Source organism: Salarias fasciatus, chromosome 14 (genome assembly GCF_902148845.1).
Source record: "Salarias fasciatus chromosome 14, fSalaFa1.1, whole genome shotgun sequence".
Taxonomy (NCBI): Eukaryota; Metazoa; Chordata; class Actinopteri; order Blenniiformes; family Blenniidae; genus Salarias; species Salarias fasciatus.
Genome location: NC_043758.1, coordinates 28,293,199 through 28,321,043, shown reverse-complemented (window position 1 = coordinate 28,321,043; position 27,845 = coordinate 28,293,199). Strand labels below are relative to the sequence as shown.

At 42.4% G+C, this 27,845-nt stretch overlaps 2 protein-coding genes across 2 annotated transcripts; both read right to left on the bottom strand.

Moving 5' to 3' along the window:
* Positions 1 to 467: 467 nt before the first annotated feature.
* Positions 468 to 6,385, bottom strand: LOC115401186 (tapasin-like). The gene is made up of 8 exons (XM_030109402.1): positions 6,285 to 6,385; positions 5,597 to 5,773; positions 5,257 to 5,526; positions 2,721 to 3,050; positions 2,280 to 2,612; positions 2,103 to 2,192; positions 1,579 to 1,598; positions 468 to 1,478 (listed from the first exon to the last, which is right to left on the bottom strand). Exons 1-8 carry the CDS (start codon positions 6,328 to 6,330, stop codon positions 1,464 to 1,466), a joined length of 1,281 nt encoding a protein of 426 aa, XP_029965262.1. The 5' UTR covers positions 6,331 to 6,385; the 3' UTR covers positions 468 to 1,463.
* Positions 6,386 to 9,293: 2,908 nt separating this feature from the next.
* LOC115401185 (tapasin-related protein-like) lies at positions 9,294 to 17,948 on the bottom strand. The gene is made up of 8 exons (XM_030109401.1): positions 17,837 to 17,948; positions 16,662 to 16,838; positions 16,322 to 16,591; positions 15,233 to 15,562; positions 14,792 to 15,124; positions 14,615 to 14,704; positions 11,334 to 11,353; positions 9,294 to 11,233 (listed from the first exon to the last, which is right to left on the bottom strand). Exons 1-8 carry the CDS (start codon positions 17,880 to 17,882, stop codon positions 11,219 to 11,221), a joined length of 1,281 nt encoding a protein of 426 aa, XP_029965261.1. The 5' UTR covers positions 17,883 to 17,948; the 3' UTR covers positions 9,294 to 11,218.
* Between the last annotated feature and the right edge of the window lie 9,897 nt (positions 17,949 to 27,845).

Sequence of the window (27,845 nt, the reverse complement as noted above, 5' to 3'; positions counted from 1 at the left end):
ATGGTCTAACAAACATGATTTTTTTGCAACCATTTTTTTCCATAATGTTTGAGTGTCTCTGGTAGCTCAGCATGGGAACTGACCAGAAGATGCCTGTAAAAATGCCCGCACACAATGCATTGACGTACCCTTTTGAGTCCTATTGGACATCCCTGGCCACACTGATCGTTGAGGTTTTATAAAATGCCACATGACTTGCTGATGAAATACAATGCTCGCACTTCAGAACTTTATCTCTAAACTTTTGGAGTAGTGTCAGGGCTTAAGAGTTAAATCCTAGCCTCTATGCCTCTTCCCCCATGTGATGGTGTCGATCCAGCTAAGTGAACAAAGTCAAGGAGGTGCGAGTACCCCCCGCCCCATTCATCTCCAGTGGATTTATCTGGTTGGTCTGCTGTCTTCAGCTTCCGAGCAAAGAAAAGACAAAAAAAAAAAAAAAAAGACATAGATCACTCCAGGCCAAAGAATGTTTGTCAGTAGAACACATTTATTATTCACTCAAAGCATAGCGCAACCTCAAAAACAATCAGCTTATCAAATACAGAAATTATTAGGTGCACTGGTGTGTAAGATGTCAACCTTGTTTAATGAAATACATGAGTCACATCATGCGACAGCATCACAACATTCAAATACAATTTTTAGATCAACTCCACAATTCAGTACAGAGTTTGAGTGCAAACGAAAAGCTGCATACATCCTTTTACAAAATCTACACAAGTTCACATTTACAAAGAAAAATAGTGCAAATATGCTTCTTTTAATGATACCGACTTGTACCATGACAGTGAAACGTCCCAAAACCAAGTCCCAGGGATTTTCTGAAATAAAATATGCACATGCCAAAGCAAACTGACAAGACACCTTCTGGAATCTAAAATATCTATTTGAAAGGATTATGAAAGGAGGTGAGAGTAGGCATGTGTGCCACAATTTGGCTTTGCTGTAATCTTACAGCAAATCAGACCTGAGAGGGGAAAACACTTCAGGAATTGAAATCGTAGCGACAAAGTATGATTGTTGCAGCATAACGAGAGTGATCCAGAAGGAGTTAGAGAGAACAGCAGTCAACAAAAAACCAAACTAAAAACAAGTCATCATTACTCCACCTGCCAGGACTATTTCCCCCTTATCCATGATAAATCTATATACCCTTATTTAGCTGGCTCATATTACAAGTCTTGACATTCTATTATGGATTTAGTTTCCAGAAATTGATCCGAAAGTCACTGAGATCGCATCTCTTCTGTTCTCACCATTGAGCCAATCAGCCAGTAAAGCTGAATTAAAAAACAATCACAATCCAAACTTTTCTTCTGGATCCAGAATAAGATCTCACCCTAACCAACAAACCAACAGAACCCACAGCAGTGAAAACATAGAGACCCTGAGGTGTGCGGAGTAAGGTAGAAGATCGTCCTTCTCTGTGGTGGACGAGGCTCTTTTCAGGTCACCAGCACCAATCAGTAGGGCAGCAACTGAGCAGGACACACATAAAATGCAAACATGTAAATATCAGTGTCAATATCTGTTCATGAGATTATTGAAATCCAGCTGTATGTGTTCATGTCACCGTACCCCGAGCCGCCGTCTTCTGGCTGTGGAGAAGCAAAGGAGTATTACTAATTTTGTATTACAGTGATTCTCATAGCAGGTTTTCATATTTATGTTACATCTGATCAGGATTGCCTACAGACATTGTATTGGCCTGACTGGTTTGTGGTCATTTAGTAACCTGTCTGTACAAATTGTTATACACATCTGATGCTTCTAAATTCAGGAGATGATGCTGCCATCTTGCTCAATTCTTCTGACCACAGAATGGGGTGCCCAGCAGAGTTATATTTGATATGGAAAATATATGCTGAAATATATGCCAGACATAGGAGCTATATGAAGGTGGGCCATAGCAAACAGCTGACACTGGTTGGAGTTGGTGTTGGAGTTGTGTTTGGAACATGTAAATGAGGTTTTTATATCCCTGTACTTGATAAACTTCAAATTGGGCTCCTGTCTGTAAAAGGGTCTTGTCTCTTTTGTTTCTTTGACAAGTTTGGACTTGTCTCCTTATTTTATTCAGGACTGTACACCTGTGCTCTTACCTGAACGCATGTTGCAAATCATGTACAGAAAGGCTGATATTATGGCTGCACAAAAGACGACCTCGAAGATGAAAAGATTTCTGACTGGATCTGAGCAAAGAAAACAGATGAAACATTTGCTGTCACTTTGTGGTAATTCATGTGTACAATAGTTTAAAAATCAAGGCCTCTTCTTACCTTCAACATTTAATATGAAGGTCTTTCTGATAGGCACCATCAGTGACTGATGGAAGACACTGCATATGAACTGTGTCCCTGAGTCCTGCACTGAAGGGTGAAGGTCCAGGTAGGACAACAGGGAGACAGTGCCGTCATGGTTAGTTAGGTGGCCGGGGTGCATCTTATTTAAAACATCAGGGTCCTTCTGGCTCAATGCTGCCGGTTTGTACCGATACCAAACCATCTGTACTTCCAGAGGGTAGTAGTGATCTGCGAGACAAGCAATCCTTTGAGATTTTCCGTTCTCAATCGAGAGCACATCTTTCACAGTCAGGGAAACTTCAGGTTTCTCTAAGGAGGAAAAGGAAAGAATAAAATTAAAACTTTGCAAAATTATGTTAACTGATTCATGAAAGCTGAATACATATTTTGATGTGTAACATTTCAATATTCTTTCACCTTCAATGGTCCAGTCTATCCTCAGACTGGTGACCACGGGATTCATGGACAGTGAACAAGTAAAGGTCCCCGTGCTGACTTTATCGACGGCAGGTAGGTCATAGGAGGCATCTCCTTTCTTAAGAGCCTTCAGATCAACACCGGTCCCTTTAGTCACCCCTGAGCGGCTGTTGTGGCTGAAGAGCTGTGTCCTCCGTGTATTGATCTGAGAGGACCACTCCACAGTGTAGTCTGCTCCCTCATGGTCAATGACAAACTGGCAGTCGAGCTTCGTTTTGGACCCCAGGGCTGTTTTCACTTCTGGAGTCTTTGTTTTCATGATCAGAGCAACTACAGAAACAAAGACAGACAGTGTTTGCAGGATGCTTTAGTGGTTAGCACTGTGGCCTCACAGTGACAAAATTACCAGTTTGAGTCTGGGCTTGGGCTTCATTCTGTGTGAAGTTTGAATGTTCTTCTTGCAAGTGTATGAGTATAATCCAAGAAAAGCAACAGTTTGAGCTTTGCAGCACCAAAACACCCATAGATGTGACAGTGACATGCATCATAATATGATGATTCAACCCCTCAGGCCTGATTTGCTAAAGCTTTGTGCACATCAAGATGGGTGTGAGCGTGATTTCTCTCACACATGGAAGCACCGAGGACTGAATGTGACAGATATGCACAAAGACACAAATTATCATTCACTTGCTTTCAGGAATATGAAATATCTGGCATGTTTTTCAGATCTTGCAAAATACAGTGAGGTGTAAAATTGTTAGATAAGTGAGCAATCTTGCGATCATACAGAGGCAGAGCTTGTAAACAGGCAATGCAGGCAGCTGCTTGGCGCCCCAGACCACTAGAGGGCCCCCGAGGGCTGAAGAACTTTGCTCCTCAGTAATGTCTTAAAACTTCCTGCTATTAGCTCTTCCAGTCACTGTTTTCTCAGGAGAGAGAAGCTTCTCAGCCCAAAATTTCAGGTCAGCAATATCCCAGGAGAGACTTTCAGGACTGACACTGATCTCACCATAAAATGAAAGATTTGTACGACGAGGGCACTTTAATGTCATTCACACAATTAAATGAAAAATTTAACTTACCTACGGAGCATCACTTTAAATATTTGCAATTTTGAAGCTTTATATATTCCCAAACTAAAACAACCTCAGAACCCTTATTATCAACCATTGAAGAATTTATGGTCAAGCACTTACATAGTACTGGTCAAATTTCCATCCTTTATAATCTACTATTAGCAGCTTCTAAAAAGAACTCTCTTTCCTGTCTATCTGCATGGAAAAATGATCTACAGTCAGATCAGTGTGGAGGATTGGGAGGAAACTTGCCTTCTAGCCCAAAGTCAAACAATAAGTACAAGATGCAAACTCTTACAATATAAATGGCTGCTTAGGACCCATATCACACCTGTTAAAGTACATCACATTAATCCAAATATTCCTGACCACTACATCAAATGTATGAATGAAGCTGGTAAACTGCTACACTGCATGTGGAGCTGTCAAAGCCTGCAGGTATTCTGGAAAGAGGTTCTCAACTGAATCTCTGTATTTACAGGAAAGAATGTTCCAGTTGAAGCTAAAATATGCCTTTTGCACGTATACCCTGAGGATATTCCAGCAACTGTAAAGGAACGCAAACTAATTAATTTTTGCTTGTTACAAGCTAAACGTGTAATTGCTTTGAAATGGAAGGAGATCCAGAGACCTACGCCTGACCAATGGATCACAGAAATGTCATCTAATTTGGCAATGGAAAAATTGACCTATATGGCCAGAGGAAAGATGGAGGATTTTGACAAGATGTGGTCTTCTTTCCAAACCTTCATGAAGAGCCAAAATGTGTAAATACACAGAACTGTACAAGGACTGTTGTAACCGCTTTTATAACGCCAAAATATTCATTTATTAGTTCCATAACTGGACTATTGATGAACCAGAACTAGAGATGAAGATTGTGACCGAACTATGGACTTAGAATGCAATGATCGACACATCTGTATACATCGTTTATTGAAATGCATGTATGTTGAATATCCTATGCACATACTGATTTAATCAATATTTTATTTACTGCAGATCTTATTTAGGGTGGGGTTTTGTTTTCCTTTTTTTGTATTTTTTTCTTCTTTTTTGTTGTTTTTTTGTTTTTGTGCCGTCTTGTTTGCTTGTTTTGTTTTAGATTCTTCTTGTGTTATTTGTGTTGTGCTTTAAATATCTGTTTCTTAAAATGGAAAATTAATAAATAAATTGTGGAAAAAGAAGACACTGACCTCACCAGAGTGTGTGAAGGTCTTCGGCTCTGGAGGACAGAGCTGCAGCACTTGTCAGATGATCATTGCTCAAATACTGTTGATTAGCGCTGACTCCTCTGTATGTTTATATTGTTTATATATAGTGATTACTGTATAGTGATTCTGTTTCCAGTTGATCTTTCTTATCTAAACAGAATCTAATGCATGAAAAACCTTGAGCTTAATCTGTTTGAGTCAGTTTATTCAGGATCTCTAGAAATCTTTCCCCACTGTCTTTACCTGTTGTGGTGAGGACGTCTCCATTCTTGATCACCGTCCAGTTGTGGTAGTCATGCTGTCCTGGAGCAGGCAGGAGGGACGGCTGTCTGAGGAAACCGGTGACAGTGAAAAGTCTGTGTCTGATGATGTAGTTGTACCAGTGGTTATAGTCCTGAGTTTCTTGACGAGGCCACGGGACATGGACGCCGCTTGTACTGTAGCGATGCAGCTCACACTTCAGCTCATCTTCCTTTGCTTCCTCCAAGTGCAGCCGAAGGTCTAAATTAGTTCCTACAACACAGGAGAAAGCTGTAAAGCAACAGATTTCAGTCTCCTCCGTCTGTGTCCTGCAGTAACTCACCAGTGAGCAGGAAAGTGACGGAGTCTGGATTCACAGGAGCGTCTCCTTTCTGATCAAACTTCAGATAAACCACTCTGTGGATGAACTTGATGTCAGGATTTCCTTTATCATCTTTGAAAGATTCTTGGTCAGAAAACCAACAGTTTAGGGAGCGTATGTTGCTGACACACTGCACACCTGGAAAAACATGGAAATGAATCTGTTAATGCGGACATGTGTTCAAATGAGGATAAGCTTCAGAGGATTGAGACAGTTGAAAATACACTAAACCAGAGACTGTAGGCAATTATGAACATTGATGAGTTTTAAATGTTTACTTGTGTTAACATGCTGGAGGATTGTTTACTGCTGAACAAACTCAGTGAACTACTAAAAGCCAAGTTACCAAATTTGCCCCTTTATGTGTCTAAATTGTGTAAATTGTTGAAATGTTTAAACTGACATTATGTCTGGGATCACGTGACAGACTGAAACCTGAAGTATTTCAGAAAACGCCTCATGGATGTAGAGCTTGTTCAGACGCAGCAAACACAACTCACTACATATTAAAAAATTGAAAGTGAACACACGCTGGACTGCTTCAGGAAATGACTCCAACAAATGTCTGATGTTGTTACCTGACACTACAGTTAACAAAATGAACTAATTAAAGCCACAACATGTAACAGACTTATCTATGATCACTCACCTGCGCACAGACACAAAAGACAAAGTATATTTAAGAGGAAATCCATAGCTGGAACACAGGACTCTCTTAAGCTGCACAGCAAGTCTCTCCTGTTACTTTCACTTTCGTTTCATTTCCAATTGGTTTGAGTTGCCTGTGGAATCACGTGATGAGCAGGTGGCGGGTAGGATTAAAACTACATTACTAGTGTGTGTGTGTGTGTGTGTGTGTGTGTGTGTGTGTGTGTGTGTGTGTGTGTGTGTGTGTGTGTGTGTGTGTGTGTGAAAGAGAGAGAGAGACGTGGATCAGCAACAGCAGTCTGAGGTAAGAGTGATTTACAAAAACAGAGGACAATTGGCTTTAATTGATGAGAGAAGTCTACAAACAAGAAAAAGATGACCAAGGTGGACTGCCATGATGGTGACACTCTCCCGAGAGCCCCATGAGCCAGCCCTCATTTCATTCTGCAGTGCGCGCATATGCTGTATATTACGGTACCAGTGGTCCCACAATGATTTCACAATAAAAGTCGGGTTAAATTGAATGAGATCTCACATTCATTAAGATAGTTAAATACATAACATAAACTGTACTGCTATGTATTTGCAGGAGCATTAATTTGCTGATCTGGTTGCCATGACCAAACTGTTGTAACAAAAAGCACCATGGGACTTTGGGGTGATGTGGATACTCTTGTTCATGTATGACAATGTTACTAGTGGCTGTGTTTTATTGTGTTCTTTTGATTTTGTTAGCCAAGATAGTTTTGTTAAGTTTTCATGACCTTGAGTGGAAAGCATAGTGTATTTGGTGTATTTCCCGGATCAAATTAAACAAATATTCAGACTGACACCAAACAAAAACTCCCTGTTGCCAAGAAACCATTCCATGTCTGCCTGGTAGGGGGACACTGCAGTGTGCTATACTCACAAAGCCTCAAGCAAAGCTGATGTGTAGTTTCAAAATAAGAGCCCTCTGAAATCACACACCCGGGCATCTTCCCATCCAAATTCAGACTGAAATTACAGTTTTTCACAAATGTTAAAAAACTAAACTGTTCAGGTCCTATGTTCAATTTGCAAAACCCATCTGCTCTTTTTTGCAAAACCTTAGACACATTCTCAGTCACTAAACACATTTCACAACATTTTTGCAAAATTGTAATCACTGGTAGCAAAATGTGAACACAACTCCAACACAGCCGTCATCTTTTACACACAACTCAAAACTGAACACACATATTTCTAATGATGTGATCAGACCAAGTGCGCACAGAGACAAGATGCTGGAGACTGAATCTCCATGACCGTGACTATGCAGTAGTGTGCTTTTGTTTTGTTTGTTTTGTATTTATTTTTTGTTATGACAGTGAATTTAGATATCACTTTGACTTCGATGCTTTTTATTTTTTATTTTTTGTTGCTAAATGCATTTACAATATGTAAAATAAACATTTTCTGTGCACTACACACTCTTAAAACTGCTGGGTTACTGTAAAAATAGCCCAAATTGGGTGAAATTGCTAACCCAGTACTGGGTCCAAAAGGGACCGAGCCAATGCAGGGTTATTTCTACCCAGTCGTTTGGGTTGAAGAGTTGACCCTGATGCTGGGTCAAGATTTATCAGCGGGTCTGGGAAGGTTACTTTATAGTAAAAATGTAATTCCTTAGAATTCAGACACAAGTGCCCTCTGCCATGCAAGGCTGTCAAACCCTCCACTGGAAGCCAGCTGGGGTTCAGTGCAGTTCATTGACATGTAGAGGAAAAGATTTGAAATAGCAACCTCACAACTGCTAAACAACCACTCTACCAACTTTGCCACAGCCACACATGTCCATAGGGAGAGGGATGTCATATGTGTTTTCCTTCTGAGCCATTTCAATAATCCTCTGTGAGAACACAGGACTCCAGTTTTCTGTTGCGTTTGTTGCCAGAAGTTTCCAGATGCAAGAAAGAGAAGGAGTTGCAGGAATGTTCAAAATGGTGATTCTTCTCTTCCCTTCAGCCACAAAATCATCAACTCACTCTGCTGGGTCAACACAATTCACCTCACTTTGGGTAAAAGTGACCCAATCTGCACAAAATCTAGGGCTACCCAGAAAATGGGTGGGGAAAATAACCCAGCAGGTTTAAGAGTGTGGACTGCTGCTGTGTCCTCAGTTATTTCATGTAGTGTCTGATGAATGATCTGAGGTGAGCATGTTTTTTACCTGCTGTGTGTAAGATCTGAACGCATAGTGTGGTTTTGAACACAGGAGAACTGGTTTTGAGATGATAGTTTGATTTTGACAGAAATGTCTGAGGTTTTGTGAATGCAGTGTGGATTTTTGGACATGTGTTTGAGGTTTTGAGAAAATGGATGGAGGTTTCAAGAAATGCGTTTTAGCAATTGTGAAAAATTGTAATCAAAAACGCCCGGTTGCCAAGAAACCATTCCATGTCTGGCTGATAGTGGGCCACACCAGAGTGTAGCTCACAAAGTATCATCCACATCTGATGTGTGGTTTCCAAATAAGAGGACTCTGAATGACCACATTTTGATGTGACCCCATCCAACTTGAGACTGTAATTAATGCAAAACGCCCCTGTTGCCAAGAAACCATTCCATGTTTGGTTGCTCGTAGGACACCCCAGGGTGCCACTCATAAAGTATCATCCAGATCTGAAGAGTAGTTTCAAAGTAAGAGCCCTCTGAAATTTCTCGGCAACAGGGCATTTTTTAATTATTTCAGTCTGAAGTTGGCTGGGAAGAAGCCCCGATGTGCTGTCCGAGAGGGCTCTTATTTTGACTTTACACATCAGATCATTATCATACTTTGCAAGTTGAACTCAGGGGTGTCCTACTATCAGCTGGACATGGCATGGTTTCTCGTAAATGTTTTTCTGGTCCAGTGCGTTAATGTAAAAACCACAGGCTTCAATACTGCATATTCATGTCACAGTTGCTTGCTTTGTTTTACTTATTCATCTATTATCAATTTGATTGTTTTTTTGTTTTTTTTAGTAAAATTGATGATATTCACTCTTACTCTGCTTATTTTCTATCATTTATTTTTGACGTTTCATGAACAGTTCACTTTCTACATATTAATTTACTCATGCAATGATAATGTGCGACCACTTCTCTTCTGTTTATTGAGGAAGTTGTTTTGCACTGCAATGATCCTGCTAAAGTTCAAGTAACAGTAGAAATAAGGTGGCAACAGTAAAAGACATGAGCAAACAAAAACACTGTAACCAAGGAAAATAATATCTACTAATGGATAAAACTGCAAATGAGATAGCAAAGTGAGAAAACAAATGCATGGGTTAAATCCATGGTCTAATAAACATGCTTTTCTTTGCAACCATTTTTACTTAACGTTTGAGTGTCTCTGGTAGCACAGCGTGTGAACCTGCCAAAAGGCAATGCCTGTAAAAATGGCAGCACACAATGCATTGACGTACCCTTTCGAGCCCCATTGGACATTCCTGGCCACACTAAACTCACTGATCATCAAGGTTTTATAAAACGCCACGTGAATGCCTGAACTTCAGAACTTTATCTCTGAACTTCAGAGGTAGTGGCAGGGCTTAAGGACTTAAGAGTCAAATCCTTGCCTCTACATCCAAGGGAAGATCAAAATTTAAGGGGCTTGAACAATTTGGAAGCTCTGCTATCTCCTTTTTAATCACCTGACATGCAAGTTTGTCCTAGCTGATTTGAGCTTTAGACTTACTGAAGTCACTTTGTGTAAGCAATCCCCACTAAAATGAAAACTCTTTAGGATCCCCTCTGCACTCTGAGACCTTTTACCCATCTGGTGTCTTCGTGGCTCCTCCCTCACTGGTTCCCTCTCTGAATGTGCAAAATTCACCACCATCTTCCCCCAAGTGACAGTGTCTATCCAGCTCAGTGAACAAAGTCAAGGAGAAGCCCCCATATTCATGGCCAGTGGATTTATCTGGTTGGGCTGCTGTCTAATAGAACATATTTATTATTCACTCAAATCGTAGCCCAACCTCAAAAGCTATCAGCTTATCAAATATGGACATTATTAGGTGCACTGGTGTGTAAGATGTCAACCTCGTTTAATGAAATACATGAGTCACATCGTGCGACAGCATCACAACATTCAAATAGAATTTTCAGATCAACTCCACAGTTTTCTTTCATTTTAGTGCAAAGAGTTGAGTGCAATATGAAAAGCTGCATACATCCTTCTACAAAATCTACACAAGTTCACATTTACAAAGAAAAATAGTGCAAATATGCTCCTTTTAATGATACCGACTTGTAGCATGACAGTGAAACGTCCCAAAACCAAGTCCCAGGGATTTTCTGAAATAAAATATGCACATGCCAAAGCAAACTATAACAAGACACTTTTTAGAATCTAAAATATCTATTTGAAAGGATTATGAAAGGAGGTGAGAGTAGGCATGTGTGCCACAGTTTGGCTTTGCTGTAATCTTATAGCAAATCAGACCTGAGAGGGGAAAACACTTCAGGAATTGAAATTGTAGCGACAAAGTATGATTGTTGCAGCATAACGAGAGAGATCCAGAAGGAGTTAGAGAGAGAACACCAGTCAACATAAAAACTAAACTAAAAACAAGTCATTATTCCACCTGCCAGGACTATCTCCCCCTTATCCATGATAAATCTATACCCTTGTTTAGGGTACAAGTCTTAACATTTTCTTATGGATTTAGTTTCCAGAAAATGATATGAAACTCACTCAAATTACATCTCTTCTGTTCTCACCATTGAGCCAATCAGCCAGTAAAGCTGGATGAAAAGACAATCATAATCCAAAGTTTTCTTCTGGATCCAGAATAAGATCTCACCCTAACCGACAAACTGAACGAACCCACAGCAGTGAAAACATAGAGACCCTGAGGTGTGCGGAGTAAGGTAGAAGATCCTCCTTCTCTGTGGTGGACGAGGCTCTTTTCAGGTCACCAGCACCAATCAGTAGGGCAGCAACTGAGCAGGACACACATAAAATGCAAACATGTAAATATTAGTGTCAATATCTGTTCATGAGATTATTGAAATCCAGCTGTATGTGTTCATGTCACCGTACCCCGATCCGCCGTCTTCTGGCTGTGGAGAAGCAAAGGAGTATTACTAATTTTGTATTACAGTGATTCTCATAGCAGGTTTTCATATTTATGTTACATCTGATCAGGATTGCCTACAGACATTGTATTGGCCTGACTGGTTTGTGGTCATTTAGTAACCTGTCTGTACAAATTGTTATACACATCTGACGTTTCTAAATTCGTGAGATGATGCTGCCATCTTGCTCAATTCTTCTGACCAAAGTATTTATTTAATTTTTTTTTTTTTTAATTTGAGATTGGATCCCCATTAGTTGCCACCAGGGTGACAACTGGTCATCCTGGGATCCATGACTACTTAAACAGTCATAAAGTTTCATAGTACACAAGAATAAAAATCAAAGATAGTGAACAGAATACACAGAATAAAACAATCATACGAAGCAATACGTAAAACCATTAATCAGTAGAATACAGGTAAATAAAAAGTTAAAGGAATGCATACACACAATTCAAATAGAATGAAAAAAGACAATAATACAATTAAAACGTAAAACCAACACTAAAAATGCACCAACAATTAAATCGCGTTTTAAAAATTTTAGCCACCATGATTTTAAAATGTTTTATGTTGTTCTCTTTTCTTATGGCTGAAGCTAAATTGTTCCACAGATTAGCTGCCCTGTAAATCACTGTTCTCTGCATTACCCCTGTTTGAGCCTTAGGGAGACATATGAGCTGGGCCTAGGCATAGGCGAACTAGGGCGCCACGTCCCGGGGGGGGGGGGGGGGGGGGTCGTACAAGGAGCGCCACGACGCTCTGTGTTCCGTGTGCCCGTGTGTGTAGCGGTCCAACGCACCGCGCTCCTCGGCGCTGCTCGGCACTGATCGGTATCGTTCTGTCACGCCCCGTGCCCCTCCAGCCATGTGGGGGTGCTCTGGGCCGGTTTTGGTTTCCCCATTTTTACATGCCCCGTCTCACCCGCTCTTGTCTGTTCCTCATGTTTTCCTGCCTGGTTTCCTTCCTCGTTAGTGCCCTAATGTGCCTCACCTGTGTCCACCTTATTTAAAGCCTGTAGCCCTGCTTGTCCTTGCCGGTTCGTTGAGTGTTGTCCGTGTGTTCCGTGTCCCTGCCTGCACCTCAGCTCTCGTTCCTGTTCCCGGATCCCTGCAATAAAGCTCCTCACTCTGCCTGACTGCCTGCGCCTGGGTCCTTCCACCCCGCACCCATGACACGTTCGGCATCGCTCCTCAGCATCGCTCCTCAGCACCCCCCCCCCCCCCCCCCCCCCCACACACACACACACACACACACACACACAACAACTCTCGTGACTGCTCGAAAAACACGCTCTGAAGGGGCGCTCGTCTCGGGCTCGCCTAGGGCGCCTCCGAAGCCCCGGACGGCCCTGCATATGAGTTTGGCCATATGGCGCCTGGTCAAATGGTTATGCCGTTGATGAACACACGTTTTTTTTTTTTTTCCAAGAAGAGGCCTTGGTTTCATTTTTATCTGTACATTCTGAAGAAAATTGACAAGATTCTTCGGTAACCTCTTCTCCACATATAGCCAAGAGAGACTGTAATGCATATATTCTATGTGTGTTCGAAATGGGCAGCGAAGAACCATTTGTGCAGCTTTGTTTTGCAGTACCTGTAGCTTCTGAATATCTTTTTTTGTGGTACCCGACTATAAAACTGATGCGATAAGACTAAAGACTGGGCGACGTATTTGACTGATACGTCTGTCATGAAGTAGGCACAACGTCTAATAGCAGAAAGTGCTCTTCCCATTTTTCTCACAATCTTATCAACGTGACTAGTCCAGCTCAAGTTTTCGTCTATGGTTAAGCCCAAGAGAACAAACTTTTGCACCTGCTCCAGGGGTATATTATTTACGGTGAGTGACAAAAGGTTTCTATTCATTGCTTGCTTTCTAGAATATAGGATCATGCACTTTGTTTCACTTACATTTAGTGCTAATTTGTTAGATTCCACCCATTCAAATACCTGGTCTAAATCACCTTGAAGTGTATTATTTAAGATGTGCAGTTTCTTCATACCGTAGTATATAGTTGAGTCGTCGGCATACATAGCTACAGAGGGTTTTTTTTTTTTTTAAATAATACGAAGATCATTTGTAAAAATTGAAAAACACAGAGGACCAAGGCAGCTACCCTGTGGATCTCCACAGTCTAGCTCTAGGACTGAAGAAAAGCTACCATTAAAGTATACTGACTGTGATCGATTTGTTAAATAGCTCTTAAACCACTTAAGGGAACAACCAGAAAAACCAGAAAAACCATGTATAGACCACAGAATGGGGTGCCCAATGGAGTTACATTTGATATGGAAAATATATGCTGAAATATATGCAACACATAGGAGCTGTATGAAGGTGGGCCATAGCAAACAGCTGACATTCCTGGCCATCATAAAACCAACACAGCCTAGACCGAACGTGATCATTGGATCAGAATCCACCAAGGACTTGATCATTCTAGAACTCACGGTGCTTTTGGAAGACCACAATGATGAAATCAACGAGAAGAAGCATTACATAAAATACCAGACAACCACAGTGCTGGGCCTCACGGAGAGGCTAAGAGAAAAGCCACCAGGTCTGCAACTGAAGCTGGAGAGAAAGTCACAGGGAGGCTATGGATCAAGAGGACAGATCCATGCACAAACGCTGCCGTGACACAGACTGGGGTCTGATCAACCCTAGTCGGGTCGCCGAGGCTGGGTTATCTGATGGTGAAAGACCTGAAACACCCAACGGCCCCAGGTGACATCCCTGACGATGTGTTCAAGACGTATATTTCACCTTGGTTGCACTGTGTGTACCGATTAAAAGAGGTTACTGGTTGACTTTCTTGTAGTTATCTACAGGTATAACATTTTCTGCATGCAGCAAGTTCTCTTGTTTTTTTCACACTGAAAGACACAGCATACTTACACAGATCTGTGTGCCGATGCAGGTGTGATTTTTTGTTTTCAAGAGAAAAGTAATACCGCTGCTTATCATCTTACTTCTACTCAAAGAATAATGCAGTTTTATCACATTGTGTGAAGTCACTGCTGTGGGGAGTTGATGAAACCATTTCAGATACTGGTATTAAATTATTCATTCAGTTGGTGTTGGAGTTGTGTTTGGAACATGTAAATGAGGTTTTTACATCCCTGTACTTGATAAACTTCAAATTGGGCTCCTGTCTGTAAAAGGGTATTTTCTCCTTTGTTTCTTTGACAAGTTTGGACTTGTCTCCTTATTTTATTCAGGACTGTACACCTGTGCTCTTACCTGAACGCATGTTGCAAATCATGTACAGAAAGGCTGATATAATGGCTGCACAAAAGACGACCTCGAAGATGAAAAGATTTCTGACTGGATCTGAGCAAAGAAAACAGATGAAACATTTATTGTCACTTTGTGGTAATTCATGTGTACAATAGTTTAAAAATCAAGGCCTCTTCTTACCTTCAACATTTAATATGAAGGTCTTTCTGATAGGCGCCGTCAGTGACTGATGGAAGACCCTGCATGTGAACTGTGTCCCTGAGTCCTGCACTGAAGGGTGAAGGTCCAGGTAGGACAACAGGGAGACAGTGCCGTCATGGTTACTTAGGTGGCTGGAGTGCGTCTTATTGAAAACATCAGGGTCCTTCTGGCTCAATGCTGCCGGTTTGTACCGATACCAAACCATCTGTACTTCCAGAGGGTAGTAGTGATCTGCGAGACAAGCAATCCTTTGAGATTTGCCGTTCTCAATTGAGAGCACATCTTTTACAGTCAGGGAGACTTTAGGTTTCTCTGAAGAGGGAAAAGAAAGAATAAAATTAAAACTTGGCAAAATTATATTAACTGATTCATGAAAGCTGAATACATATTTTGATGTGTAACATTTCAATATTCTTTCACCTTCAATGGTCCAGTCTATCCTCAGACTGGTGACCACGGGATTCATGGACAGTGAACAAGTAAAGGTCCCTGTGCTGACTTTATCGACGGCAGGTAGGTCATAGGAGGCGTCTCCTTTCTTAAGAGCCTTCAGATCAACACCAGTCCCTTTAGTCAACCCTGAGCGGCTGTTGTGGCTGAAGAGCTGTGTCCTCCGTGTATTGATCTGAGAGAACCACTCCACAGTGTAGTCTGCTCCCTCATGGTCAATGACAAACTGGCAGTCGAGCTTCGTTTTGGACCCCAGGGCTGTTTTCACTTCTGGAGTCTTTGTTTTCATGATCAGAGCAACTACAGGAACAAAGACAGACAGTGTTTGCAGGATGCTTTAGTGGTTAGCACTGTGGCCTCACAGTGACAAAATTACCAGTTTGAGTCTGGGCTTGGGCTTCATTCTGTGTGAAGTTTGAATGTTCTTCTTGCATATTGTATGAGTATAATCCAAGAAAAGCAACAGTTGGAGCTTTGTAGCACCAAAACACCCATAGATGTGACAGTGACATGCATCATAATATTAATAAGTCAAGATAATTTTACTTCTTTGGCCTGATTTATTAAAGCTTTCTGCTCATCAAGATGGATGCGAGTATGATTTCACTCTCACACGAGGATGCACTGAGGACTGAATCTGACAGATGTGCAAAAAGACTTTCAGGAATATGTATATGTGGCATGTTTTACAGATCATGCAAAATATGGTGAGGTGATAGATGAACAATCTTGTCTTCATACAGAGGCAGTTTGCAGGCAGCTGCTTGGCGCCCCAGGCCACTAGATGGCCCCCAAGGGCTGAAGAAGTTTACTCCACAGTGATGTCTTAAAATGTTATTCATTGCTCAAATGCTGTTGATTAGTACTGACTCATAATATGGGTTGACTTCTCTGTATTATTGCTGTATATTGTTTTTATATAGTGATTACTGTATAGTGATTCTGTTTCCAGCTGATCTTTCTTATCTAAACATAATCTAATGCATGAAAAACCTTTAGCTTAACCTGTTTGAGTCAGTTTATTCAGGATCTCTAGAAATCTTTCCCCACTGTCTTTACCTGTTGTGGTGAGGACGTCTCCATTCTTGATCACAGTCCAGTTGTGGTAGTCATGCTGTCCTGGAGCAGGCAGGAGGGACGGCTGTCTGAGGAAACCAGTGACAGTGAAAAGTCTGTGTCTGATGATGTAGTTGTACCAGTGGTTATAGTCCTGAGTTTCTTGACGAGGCCACGGGACATGGACGCCGTTTGTACTGTAGCGATGCAGCTCACACTTCAGCTCATCTTCCTTTGCTTCCTCCAAGTGCAGCCGAAGGTCTAAATTAGTTCCTACAACACAGGAGAAAGCTGTAAAGCAACAGATTTCAGTCTCCTCCGTCTGTGTCCTGCAGTAACTCACCAGTGAGCAGGAAAGTGACGGAGTCTGGATTCACAGGAGCGTCTCCTTTCTGATCAAACTTCAGATAAACCACTCTGTGGATGACCCTGATGTCAGGGTTTCCTTTATCATCTTTTAAAGATTCTTCGTCAAAAAACCAACAGTTCAGAGAGAGTATGTTGCTGACACACTGCACACCTGGAAAAACATAGAAATGAATCTGTTAGAGCAGAACTATGCAACTTTTTTCCTCAATATATGTTTTTCAGAATCCCTGTGGGGGTAAGCAAAGACTTGGCTCGGTGATTCGCCGGTCCCTCCACTCCCCCCGGGGTCTGTGTCCTGAAAACAGCACTTCCAACTTTCAGAGGAGCGGACCCGACTACATCTCGCGAGAACAAACCTGCTTTACGGCACTCATGGGAGTACAAGTACAAAAGCGCGTAAAGCAAAATGAAACCCTCGCTAGCGTTAGCAACGACACCCTTAGGTGCTCACGGATGGCAGGACCAAAATGACAGAAAAATAACTTTTTTGACGAGCGGAAAAGGGAAACGGGATTGGGACGCGCGGGGGGGGGGGGGGGTGGGGGGGGGGGGGGGGGGGGGGGGGTGGGGGGGGGGGTTGATGCAGAGAACGTTTACGAGAGTGAGCTTTCACAGGAGACCAGTAGGGGGAGCATGACAGCAAAAGTTGCACAGTTCTGCTTTAATGCTGACATGTTGGAGTTCAAATGAAGATAAGCTTCAGAGGATTGAGACAATTGAAAATACATTAAACCAGAGACTGTAGGCAATTATAAACAATAGATGAGCTTTAAATGTTTACTTGTGTTAATATGCTGGACGACTGTTTTCTGCTTAACAAACTCAGTGAACTACTAAAAGCCAAGTAACCAAATTTGCCCCTTTATGTGTCTAAATTGTGTAAATTGTTGAAATGTTTAAACTGACATTATGTCTGGGATCACGTGACAGACTGAAACCTGAAGTATTTCAGAAAATTCCTCATGGATGAAGAGCTTGTTCAGACACAGTGAACAAAACTCACTAAATATATATACGAATTAAACACACCTCTGGACTGCTTCAGGGAATGACTCCAACAAATGGCTGATGTTGTTACCTGACACTACAGTTAACAAAATGAACTAATTAAAGCCACAACATGTAACAGACTTATCTATGATCACTCACCTGCACACAGACACAAAAGAAAAAGTATCTTAAAGAGGAAAACCATAGCTGGAACAAAGACGTCCCTTGTTTAAGCTGCACATTAAGTCTCTCATGATACTTTCACTTTCGTTTCATATTCAGATACGAGGCTTGAGTTGCCTGTGAGATCACGTGATGAGCAGGTGGCGGGTGTATAGGATTAAAAGAAACTATGTCATTGTGTGTGTGTGTGTGTGTGTGTGTGTGTGTGTGTGTGTGTGTGTGTGTGTGTGTGTGTGTGTGTGTGTGTGTGTGTTCTCGTATTTCTATCCTTGTTGGGGCCAAATGTCCCCACAAGGATAGCAAAACGTGGAACGACGTGCCTTGTGGGGACCTTTTTCCGGTCCTAAGTAGGAGAAACAGTGTTTTCTTGACCATGTTGTTGTTACTGAAAAAAGTAAAAGTGCAAAAACATTTCTTTAGGGTTAGGCTTTGTTGTGGTGTGGGTTAGGGTTAGGGTTAGGGTCAGGGTTAGGGGCTAGACATGAATGGGAGTCAATGGAAGGTCCCCACAAGGATAGAAATACGAGACTGTGCGTGTGTGTGTGTGTGTGTGTGTGTGTGTAAGAAAGAGAGCGAGGGAGACTAGTGAGATTTCTTACAGTTCACACAAGTGGATCACCAATAGCAGGAGTGATTTACAAAAACAAAAGACAATCGGTTTTAATTGATAAGAGAAGTTTGCAAACAAACAAACAAAAAAAAAAAAAGATGACCAAGTCAGATTTGCTGTTATGATGACTGAGTCACCGTGACTCTCAACAATATCGCTGTGTTTCCACCAGAAGCGGTGAACGCGAATTGATTCGCACGACAATGTAATTGCGTCGCGCTGGACACTCGAGTTTTATCGCTGGTACAAATACGCAAAAAACCCTCACCGCTCACCACGGCATCACGTAACTTCAAAAACAGCATGGTCGGAGCCCTGCGTGCCCTACGTCAGCACGTCCGTGATGACCTCCATGCTGATAGGAAGTCCTGGTGGGCTAACAAGCAAATTCGCTTGAAAAGTTAAATTATTTCAACTTGGGCGGCAAGTGGCGAGCGGTGAGCAGATTTTCGCTGGAAATGCTCGCCGCGTCATGCGATCGCGATCACATTCACTTTGTATGTAATCTCATTGCGCGAAAAAACACACTGTAAGACTACTCACCAGAGTCCCAGGAGACCACGGTCAAGCCAGCCACCATTTAATTCTGCAGTGCTCATATACGCTGTGAATTACGATAACAGCGGTTCCACAATGATTTCATAATAAAAATCCAGTTAAACTGAGCGAGATTTCACCTTCATTAAGATAGTTAAATCAATAAATTGCATAGCTACGTATTTGCAGGAGCATTAATTTGCAGATCTGGTTGCCATGACCAAATTGTTGTCATAAAGAGCACCATGGGAGTTTGGGTGATGTGGATATTCTTGTTTAATGCTTTGTGAGTAGCACCCTGGGGTGGTCAACTGTCAGCCAGACATGGAACGTTTCTTAGCTGCAGGGCATTTCTGTTTTATTTCAGTCTGAAGTTGGATGGGATAATGTCAAAATGTGCTTTTTCAGAGGACTCTTATTTTGAAACTACCCTTCAGATCTTGATGCTACTTTGTGAGTGGCACCCTGGGGTGGTCAACTGTCAGCCAGACATGGAACGTTTCTTAGCTGCAGGGCATTTCTGTTTTATTTCAGTCTGAAGTTGGATGGGATAATGTCAAAATGTGCTTTTTCAGAGGACTCTTATTTTGAAACTACCCTTCAGATCTTGATGCTACTTTGTGAGTGGCACCCTGGGTGTCCTACCATCAGCCACAAAGGAAATAGTTTCCTGGTATGAGGGCGTTTTTGATTAATTTCAGTCTCAATTGGGATGGGATGATGTCAAAATGTGCCATTTCAGAGGGCTCTTACTTTGAAACTACACATCAGATTTGGATGGTACTTTGTGAGTGGCGCCCCAGGGTGTCCCCTATCTGGCAGACATGGAATGGTTTCTTGGGAACAGGGAATATTTCATTAATTTCATGCTGAATTTTGATGAGCTGAAGTAAAAATGTGCTGCTGGAGAGGGCTCTTATTTTGGAGCCACACATCAAATCTGTATCATACTTTGTGAATGGCATCCTGGGGTGTCCCCTATCAAGCAGACATGAAATGGTTTCTTGGCAACAGGGAGTTTTTGTTTAGTGTCAGTATGACTTTGTGTTTAATTTGATGGGAAGACCTGACATTGTAGCAGGAGAATATCAAATACACAATGCTTGTCACTCATGGTCTTTAACACCTAACAAAAACTAAACTAACTTGGTTAAAAACCAAAAAACGTTGCAGTATAATGTACTTTTTTTAACTTTTTTTTAATTAATTCTCTGAAAGTGAGATCTCATTCAATTAGACGTGACTTTTATTTTGAAAGCGTTGTGAAGCTGCTGTTAGTGTAATGCACAGCATATGCGAGCACCGCAGAATTACGTGGAGGCTGGCTTGACCGTGTTTCGTGAAGTGAGGGCTGGCTTCACCACAGTAGAATACAGACCTGGAGTCATGACAGTCTGTGAGGGAGACTCTTATTGTCCATCTGGTCACACATGTGCAGAAGAACTATTTACTACAGCTGTCTTGGTTCAGCAGAGTGTCTGTTGTTTAGAGGAAGACAAAGCCCAAGGATTTTCAAATAATTCTTTTTTTCTCCTGTTTTCATGGGAATGGAGTCAGAGCGTTTTCAAAATGTTCCATTTTCAATATAGAAAAACAGAAAGACAACAGAAAGAAAATGAACAAGAAAACTGTGGCGTACCATGCTGAGGAGCAGGAATATGAATCATGACTATGATCATCATCGGGTCATTCAGATACAGTTTCTCTACTGGTTTTCCCCCAAAATATTCCAAAGGTGAAGAAAATATTTCATCACAAAGACAAAAGAACTTCAGATAAATCCCAATTGCTGACTTTGTGAAACCTTTTCTTTGAAACCAGATGTTGCAAAAACTGTGAGATAAACAATATAAAATTGCGCAAAATGCTCAATGACATAATTTGATTTCTTGTCAAAACAGAAGTCTGCCTCATTTTTGAAAAAGGTCTGAAAAGATGTGCAGAGTTCAGTGCTTTAATGTGGGATGTATCTCCAAACATGATGTTGCGTGCAATGGAAGTTAGAAATGTTATTTTTTTCCAGTGAATAAGATAGACATGACAGATTAGAAATGGCATGATGCATCAGTTCAGTGAAATGTCTTCATCCAGCTGCAGAGTCGGAGGCGTTGAGCCAGTTTGTGGGACAGGAGGCAAGCTGGGGCCTGATTTCACTGTAGACACAGTAAAACACACTCTCTGATCCCTGGATGTTCTTACAGCATCCAGAACAATTAGTCCAACATAATGCAGCAGACTGTGGTTCATTCATGGTCGATCTCACTGTGTCCCTCAGTTTGACTTTGGGATCAGTGGATTCGTGTCTGCAAGGTGCTGTGAATGGTAACCAACAAAGAAATGGCATGCTTGAACATACTACAGTGTATCCACAGATCGCTGTGAGGATCCACGGCACTGTTTCCAAGAAAAAAAAAACAACAATCCCACACGATCCTCTGCAATGATGGAAAAGAAAAACTCCCTTTGAACAGGAAGAAACCTGTAGAACCAGACTCAGGGGTGAACTACTTTCTGTCTCTCTGGTTTGAGTAATTTCACAAACACACAAGCAGGTTCATCTCAGACATCTGGGGTTCAGGAGGCTCAGATCAACTTCTAGCTCTACTGTCAGACATGCGCCGCACAGTCCCTCAGTCTACAGGACGCACAGTACCATCGGTCTACTGTACGCTTTATGGTAGGCGAGTTGCATGTGGTATCAGCACTGAGGCTGTGTGTTGGTGGATCATGGCTGCTTTCACACATAGTCTGCTTATTGAGTACACTAGGTGAGGCTTTATGGCATTTAATTAGTACTCGCATCTTTCCTCGCTATCAGCAAGAAGCTTAAGCTTAGTAATTGTACTTGTACTCATTGTTTATCCTTCAGGAACTCCTCATATGAATCCTGATGTTCTCTACACCTTATATTCTAAGTAAACTGAGCAATCTTGTGAGATTTTCTTTGTTAAGTAACACAAATGAGTGTTGTTTAAAAGCTCCTTGAAATTCCTTTTTAGTATTTTACTGAGTGTGCTCTAATAAATCGTTAACATTCTCGAAGTGGAACATATAAAATAGACCAGCTGCAGTACGGCGGGTGAATCCAAACGGAAAAAATTGCCTCTCTGGTCTGTAATAATGTCTTATGTTGTGACCACATGTTTACTTGTCAGTGGTGCAGTGTAACGCTGTTCCTCTGGTCCACAGGTCGTTCGGGGTGACTCTGAGGAAGGTTTGCATTGACCCTCCGAGTTTGTTTGGTCTGCGACGATAAAGTGGTGCCTTAAACTCAGTGGAAAATTCATGTGGAGAGCAGGGAACATCCTACGCGTGTGTGTGTCCATACCGTCGGCCACACACTTAACCGCTGCACACATAATGAAGATCCTCGCAGCGCTGGTAGCGTTTCAGTGTCTGGGAGCACGTGCGAGCCGGCCCTGCATCTGTCTGTGGTTTCCACTCCGGCAGTCTCTCTGCTGAGGTCAGGTTGCACCAAGTCTCAGAACGATTCAATAATAACAATAAAAGAAAGCGCATGCTGCAGCTTGGAGAGCGTGAGCTCATGCTCCGGGCGTCTGGCCTGGCCGGAGGCGTCGCTGCCGTCAGCCGGCGGCTCCGGACACTCCGGGTTTTCACGTCGAAAACACCGGAGCGGGTGTGAGAGAGCGAGCGTGAAATATGATTCATACACGCCGGCTGCAGACTGACATTTAAGACAGCTCGTAAAAAAAAAAAAAAAAAAGAGGACGTGTCACTGCATAGCTATGCAGCCAGCGTCATGAAAACGTTGGGGGGAAAAAAACAGGCTGTTCGGCGCTTATCGGGAGCAGAAAACAGTCCCGGGACTGACGGCGTCCAGACGGGTATTAAAGTGGGACGTGACTCTGAGACAGTGATATTAGGAGCTTAATGACACTGTGTATTTATAACTTTTATTCCTCCTCCTGTTTGCGTCCTCATGGAAACTGAGGGGGAATAACTGTAAATGATAGCGGCCCTCTGAGAGCGGAGAGAGCCTGTTTACGCCACCTGATGCCTCCACGGCCCTCTTTATTGTGTGCCATACCCGGATAATAGCGGCTTCCTGCAGTAACGATGAGTGGCTGTTAAACAACATTCACACACACACGCGCGCACACGCATTTGTGTTTCCATGACTTTCAAAACAAAATACCAACTTACATTCAAGTCCTATTCTTGTACTTATTAGATTAGGATAGAAGGACGAAGGTATTTAATAGCAGGGTAGCAAATGTAGTGATATTTTTATGCCATTTACAGACTGCATGAACTGCTGAAATCTTTTCACTTTTTTACTTTTACACAACGTTTCCATCATTTTTGTGTTTAATAATAAAGACACGTCTCCCTCTTGGGTTGTTATTAGCAGACCCACACACACTTTTAGTGGACAAAGCTGCTTTTGTGGCTGCGTCCAGCTGTCTGGTCTCCTGACGGGACGGCGGCCGGTGGATCCATGGCTACGTCGCTCGGCTCTGTGTTTGTTGTGGCATGCGGGGAGCACGGTAACAGACCGGCCCGCACACTTGAGCTCGTGTTTGAAAGAAGACCTACTGAGGTGATGATAACGTGATGAAGTCAGGCTGGATTATTTGCAGACTTGATATTGTAGCTGACAGAGGAAATAAGATGCAAAAGATGAATCCTCTGGGATTTTTCACCTTATAGAGGTCAATGCAGTCGCACAAAATGTGCTCCAATCACCTGATATTAAACAGCACAATAAAATCAATGAAGGTAGGAACACGTTTTCAGAGGTTTTTCAAAGTTTTTCACTTCACTTTATTTATTTAAATCACATTAAAGTGGAACAACTGAGAAATGTTCCAAGTTGAAGGGACGCACTAACCTGAGAGACTGTAACTGTACTGACGGTGTGGGTGGAGATGTATAGCTGTAACCTGAACTGTAATCATGCAGACTTGAATTATAGCTATACGCAGGGAGCATTTTCACCGTCGTAAACATCCCCAATGTCTGATTTGATCAAAAATCACACCCTGGCTACATAAAGCCCTCCTCTGGTATGGAGGCTCGTCTACAGCTGGGTTCTTACTGGAGGCACAGATCACCAGAGGGCCACTTTGGCACTTCAAATCCAATCTATTTGTGATGTTATTATTTTTTTGTGCAGTGATGGTTTCCAGGTTGTGGAAGTGGAGGCGTTATTTCTGTTAAAGTTTTTCAAGGTGAAGGACGAATCCTGTAAATCTACTGAACCTGAGGAAATCTGCTGCAATTCTCCTGCTCACATGGATTACTACATCTTTTAACTTCAGTGAGAGCACGACTTCTCAAATCACATATATCCTGTACATTTTCCTGAAATGGAAACCTCCCTGAATCCAGCGTCTCCCCGAAGAAGTTATCACTGGAGCGTCGTCTCAAACAGGCTGAAAGATCCTCCTGACTTTTCAAAACAACGTCCCTCTGCGCGCTGAAGGCTGCAATTTAAAAGCAGTCACCCAACCGCGACTTAAGTGGAATCTATGGCTGATTTTACGAGTGGGCGGTTTTCAGAGATGATTTAAATACCTGCCGGGTCGGAGGATCAGCAGAGGGAGAAAGCACTCTGTGTTGAGACAGCATGTACTGAGCCCCGCTGAAACTGGGATTAGGCTGGGCTTTAATTTGTGATGAGGAGGCCAGATGTGTGTGTGTGTATGTGTGTGTGTGCGGTCGGTTATGTCACAGATAGAGCAGCTCCCAAACAGCAAAATGCGGGAAAGGTCAGCAGGATGGATTCCCGGGCTGTTCAGCAGAAAGACAGGACGTTCAGGGCTTCTCTCACTGAGCCTCACACACACAAACACACACTCTCATGATTTAACTGTCCGTTTACATGACTATGATGCTTGGAACCTCTGGAAAATGAACCTTTCGAAAACGCTCCAACTCTCATTTCCATGGACACGGCAGAAAACTACTTTTCTGAAGCGCTGCTGCAGCGCATCAAGAAAACATTTTAATTTCCTGCTGAGATCAAAATAATCAAGCAGAAAGGGGGAAGTTATCCCTTCCTGCAAATTGCTCTCAACTAGTACCCAAAAGAAGTCAAAAAAACAGTGAAAGAACAAGTTGAATGTTGATTTTTTTTTCTCTTTTGGACAAGTAGAACTCATTAATTAATGTCCCACAGAGCAGTGTTTACCTTGATGAGTCTGCCTGGTTTAAATGAGGTATTAAGCAGCTGGCTGGTGCAGATTAACAGTAAACCCCAGTGGTCACAGGTCCCGCCGTGACTCACCGCGCCACATTACATAAAGTAAAGTGAGGCGGTCTCGCTCGACGTGCAGTCTGAGCGGGTCTGTGGGATCCTGCGGGATTTACCGGCTCATGAAAACAAATGCTGATCTTTGTGTTTAACTCCGAAACCGCATTCAGACGAGCTGCGAGAGTTTGAAGTAACTGTGAAATTGAACTTTGCTACAGTGTGAGGAGATTGGGAAATGTCACTTCATCATTTTTTTTTTTTATTAGCTGTCAGAAAGAGTGTAGTGGTGATTTTAAGATACATACTTAAACATTTATGGTTGAATATTGAAGTGCTAAAAGAGGGAGCGTGAGGCAGAAATCAGTCATAAATTGAAAAACTTAAGCAATATTACTTGTTTTGTTTTCACTTTGGTTCACACAGCAGCCATTGAATTATTTCTGAAGGATAGTTTGCAGTCAGATGTTTTCTTTTTAATGCACCAAGGTATATTTTTCAAATGCTCGTGCAGGACTGACTTTTCTTTCTCTTATCTGTATCAGTGATGCTGTCTGTGTTTCAAGTCTGTGTTTCTTTCCTTATTTCAGTTTTAATATTCTGGTTTCGTCTCTGGATTTCTCCCCGTTGCTGCTCATAATTGATTATTGCTTCTGCTTTATTAAGTGAAGGAATGAACTTACTCAGCAATGCAACTATAACTTGGGAAAGTGACTTTGTTGTCTTCTTAAAACCGTCCTATTTAAATAATGAGTGTATAATTGTGGTGTTGTTGTGAGTCATTAACTGAATAAGGTGCAGCTGTGGAGTCACAAGGCTCCTCTGTAAAAGTTCTCTGCAGCTTTTCATGAAAGTGAAATAAATACTTCTAGCATTATTTTAATCAGTTTTCTGGCAAAAAGGGGACAAAAACAAAATGGATAGAATTGCTTTGAACTTAAAACTTAAAAAGTAGCCAAAATAAATAAAGACCACTAAAATGCTCTGTGCCACAGCTGAGAAAAACTTCAAAGTATAAATTTGAAGGTTATTATGGCACAGTTTCACAGGTGTGGACCATTCAGGATGAAACTGGGCTGCATGAACTCAGATGAGTTTGACAACCTTGTGCTAGACTGGCGTCTTCAGTTTTAAATCGGTCTCCATACATAAACTTTAACTATACTAAAACAAAGTCAGTAATGCAAATGAATGTTTTCAACAGTATTGTCTTCTTTTGAATGTAATTTCTTGTTGGAATTTAGAAGTTTTCTTGCTGGGAAAAGGCAGACCCCTGAACCCTTTGTTTTGTTGCTCCGCCTCTCCGAAGCTCTGTGGATTTGGTTGTATGATGGGACTGTGGAGTGAAATTATGTGCAAAACTTAATATGCGTGAGCAGAAGAACAAAAGAACCACAGACAGCAGGGAAGCTGTCACTGGAAAAACTGACTGTGCTGCTAAAAGGATATGGATTTCTATACAAATAGTCCATATTGCAGGTAAGAGCGGTCATGGACCCTCCACGTGCTAAAATCCACAACATGTGCCTCCTCAAGAGTTTCCATAGTGCGAGCTCACGTCACCTCTTAACCTGTTTTTCCTCCACGCTGCGTCTCTTCGCACGCCGTGCGCTCCCGATCACAGATCTGCTCCTTTGTGCACGTCGGAGCCGCTGATGCCGCCTCTCCAGACGTTTGCTTTGAGGAAAACATGCTCTGGATTTGATGGATGTCCTCTAATGACCCTGCTGATTGGCTCTGCCTTCTGAATGGGTGTGTGTGTATGTGTGTGTGTGTGTGTGTGTGTGTGTGTGTGTGTGTGTGTGTGTGTGTGTGTGTGTGTGTGTGTGTGTGTGTGTGTGCGGTGGAGAGTACAGGGTCTGGACTGAGGAAAGGCTGATGTAATGCTGTATCAAGGGGGCCACGCTGCAAACTGAAGGGGCCGGTTGTGGTAACGCTGTGAGGTTGTGATACAGCGATACGGCGTGTGTGTGTGTGTGTGTGTGTGTGCGCTGAGAGAGAACAATTGATGGATATGACTGAGCTGTATTTTGGCTCAGTGTTGGCGCATGACATCATGTTGCACTTACACATGGTCTCACTTCACAATCAGTCAGCAGTTATCAGCGTGTGTGTTCGCCGTGGAAAAACAGCAGAACCCGGCCACGCTGTTTATCATTAAGTAAGCACAAATTCGCAATTTGATTAAAATCCCTTAATAAACTTTGTTCTTTTCATGTTAAAACCTGGTAGTTTGTGTGTTTTCGTGCTTTATCCACGTGCGCCCCGCTTCTCAAACCCCCCCCATCCAGACCTTGAGGTCACTTCCGCGCAGTGGTCTCCAGCATCCTCCCTGCTGTTGACATTAGGGGCCCGGCCACTTCCACACCTATCTTATCCCGATAGGGTTAGGACACCCCATCCAGGCTCATTCAGATGATCCATCCGTGCGGTGTCCCTCTTCAGAGTTTTGGTTAAACTTGCTTCTGGACGAACGCCTCATGAGCAGCTTTACCTGACAGTCCTGCACATCAGCAGGAGACCTGCTGATGTGCAGGACTGTCAGGTAAAGCTTGCTCATGAGCTGCACTTGGCCGTGCGAACGCCGCCTCCGGCTTGCCAGTTGGGCTCGATTCTTTCCAAAC

Excerpts from the sequence above, each read along its gene's own strand:
- LOC115401186 (XM_030109402.1), bottom strand. The coding sequence starts at position 6,330 with ATGGATTTCCTCTTAAATATACTTTGTCTTTTGTGTCTGTGCGCAG. Across the intron at positions 2,193-2,279 it reads CTTCATATTAAATGTTGAAG|ATCCAGTCAGAAATCTTTTC; the intron begins GTAAGAAGAGGC and ends TTCTTTGCTCAG. Across the intron at positions 1,599-2,102 it reads GATTTGCAACATGCGTTCAG|CCAGAAGACGGCGGCTCGGG; the intron begins GTAAGAGCACAG and ends GCTTCTCCACAG.
- LOC115401185 (XM_030109401.1), bottom strand. The coding sequence starts at position 17,882 with ATGGTTTTCCTCTTTAAGATACTTTTTCTTTTGTGTCTGTGTGCAG. Across the intron at positions 14,705-14,791 it reads CTTCATATTAAATGTTGAAG|ATCCAGTCAGAAATCTTTTC; the intron begins GTAAGAAGAGGC and ends TTCTTTGCTCAG. Across the intron at positions 11,354-14,614 it reads GATTTGCAACATGCGTTCAG|CCAGAAGACGGCGGATCGGG; the intron begins GTAAGAGCACAG and ends GCTTCTCCACAG.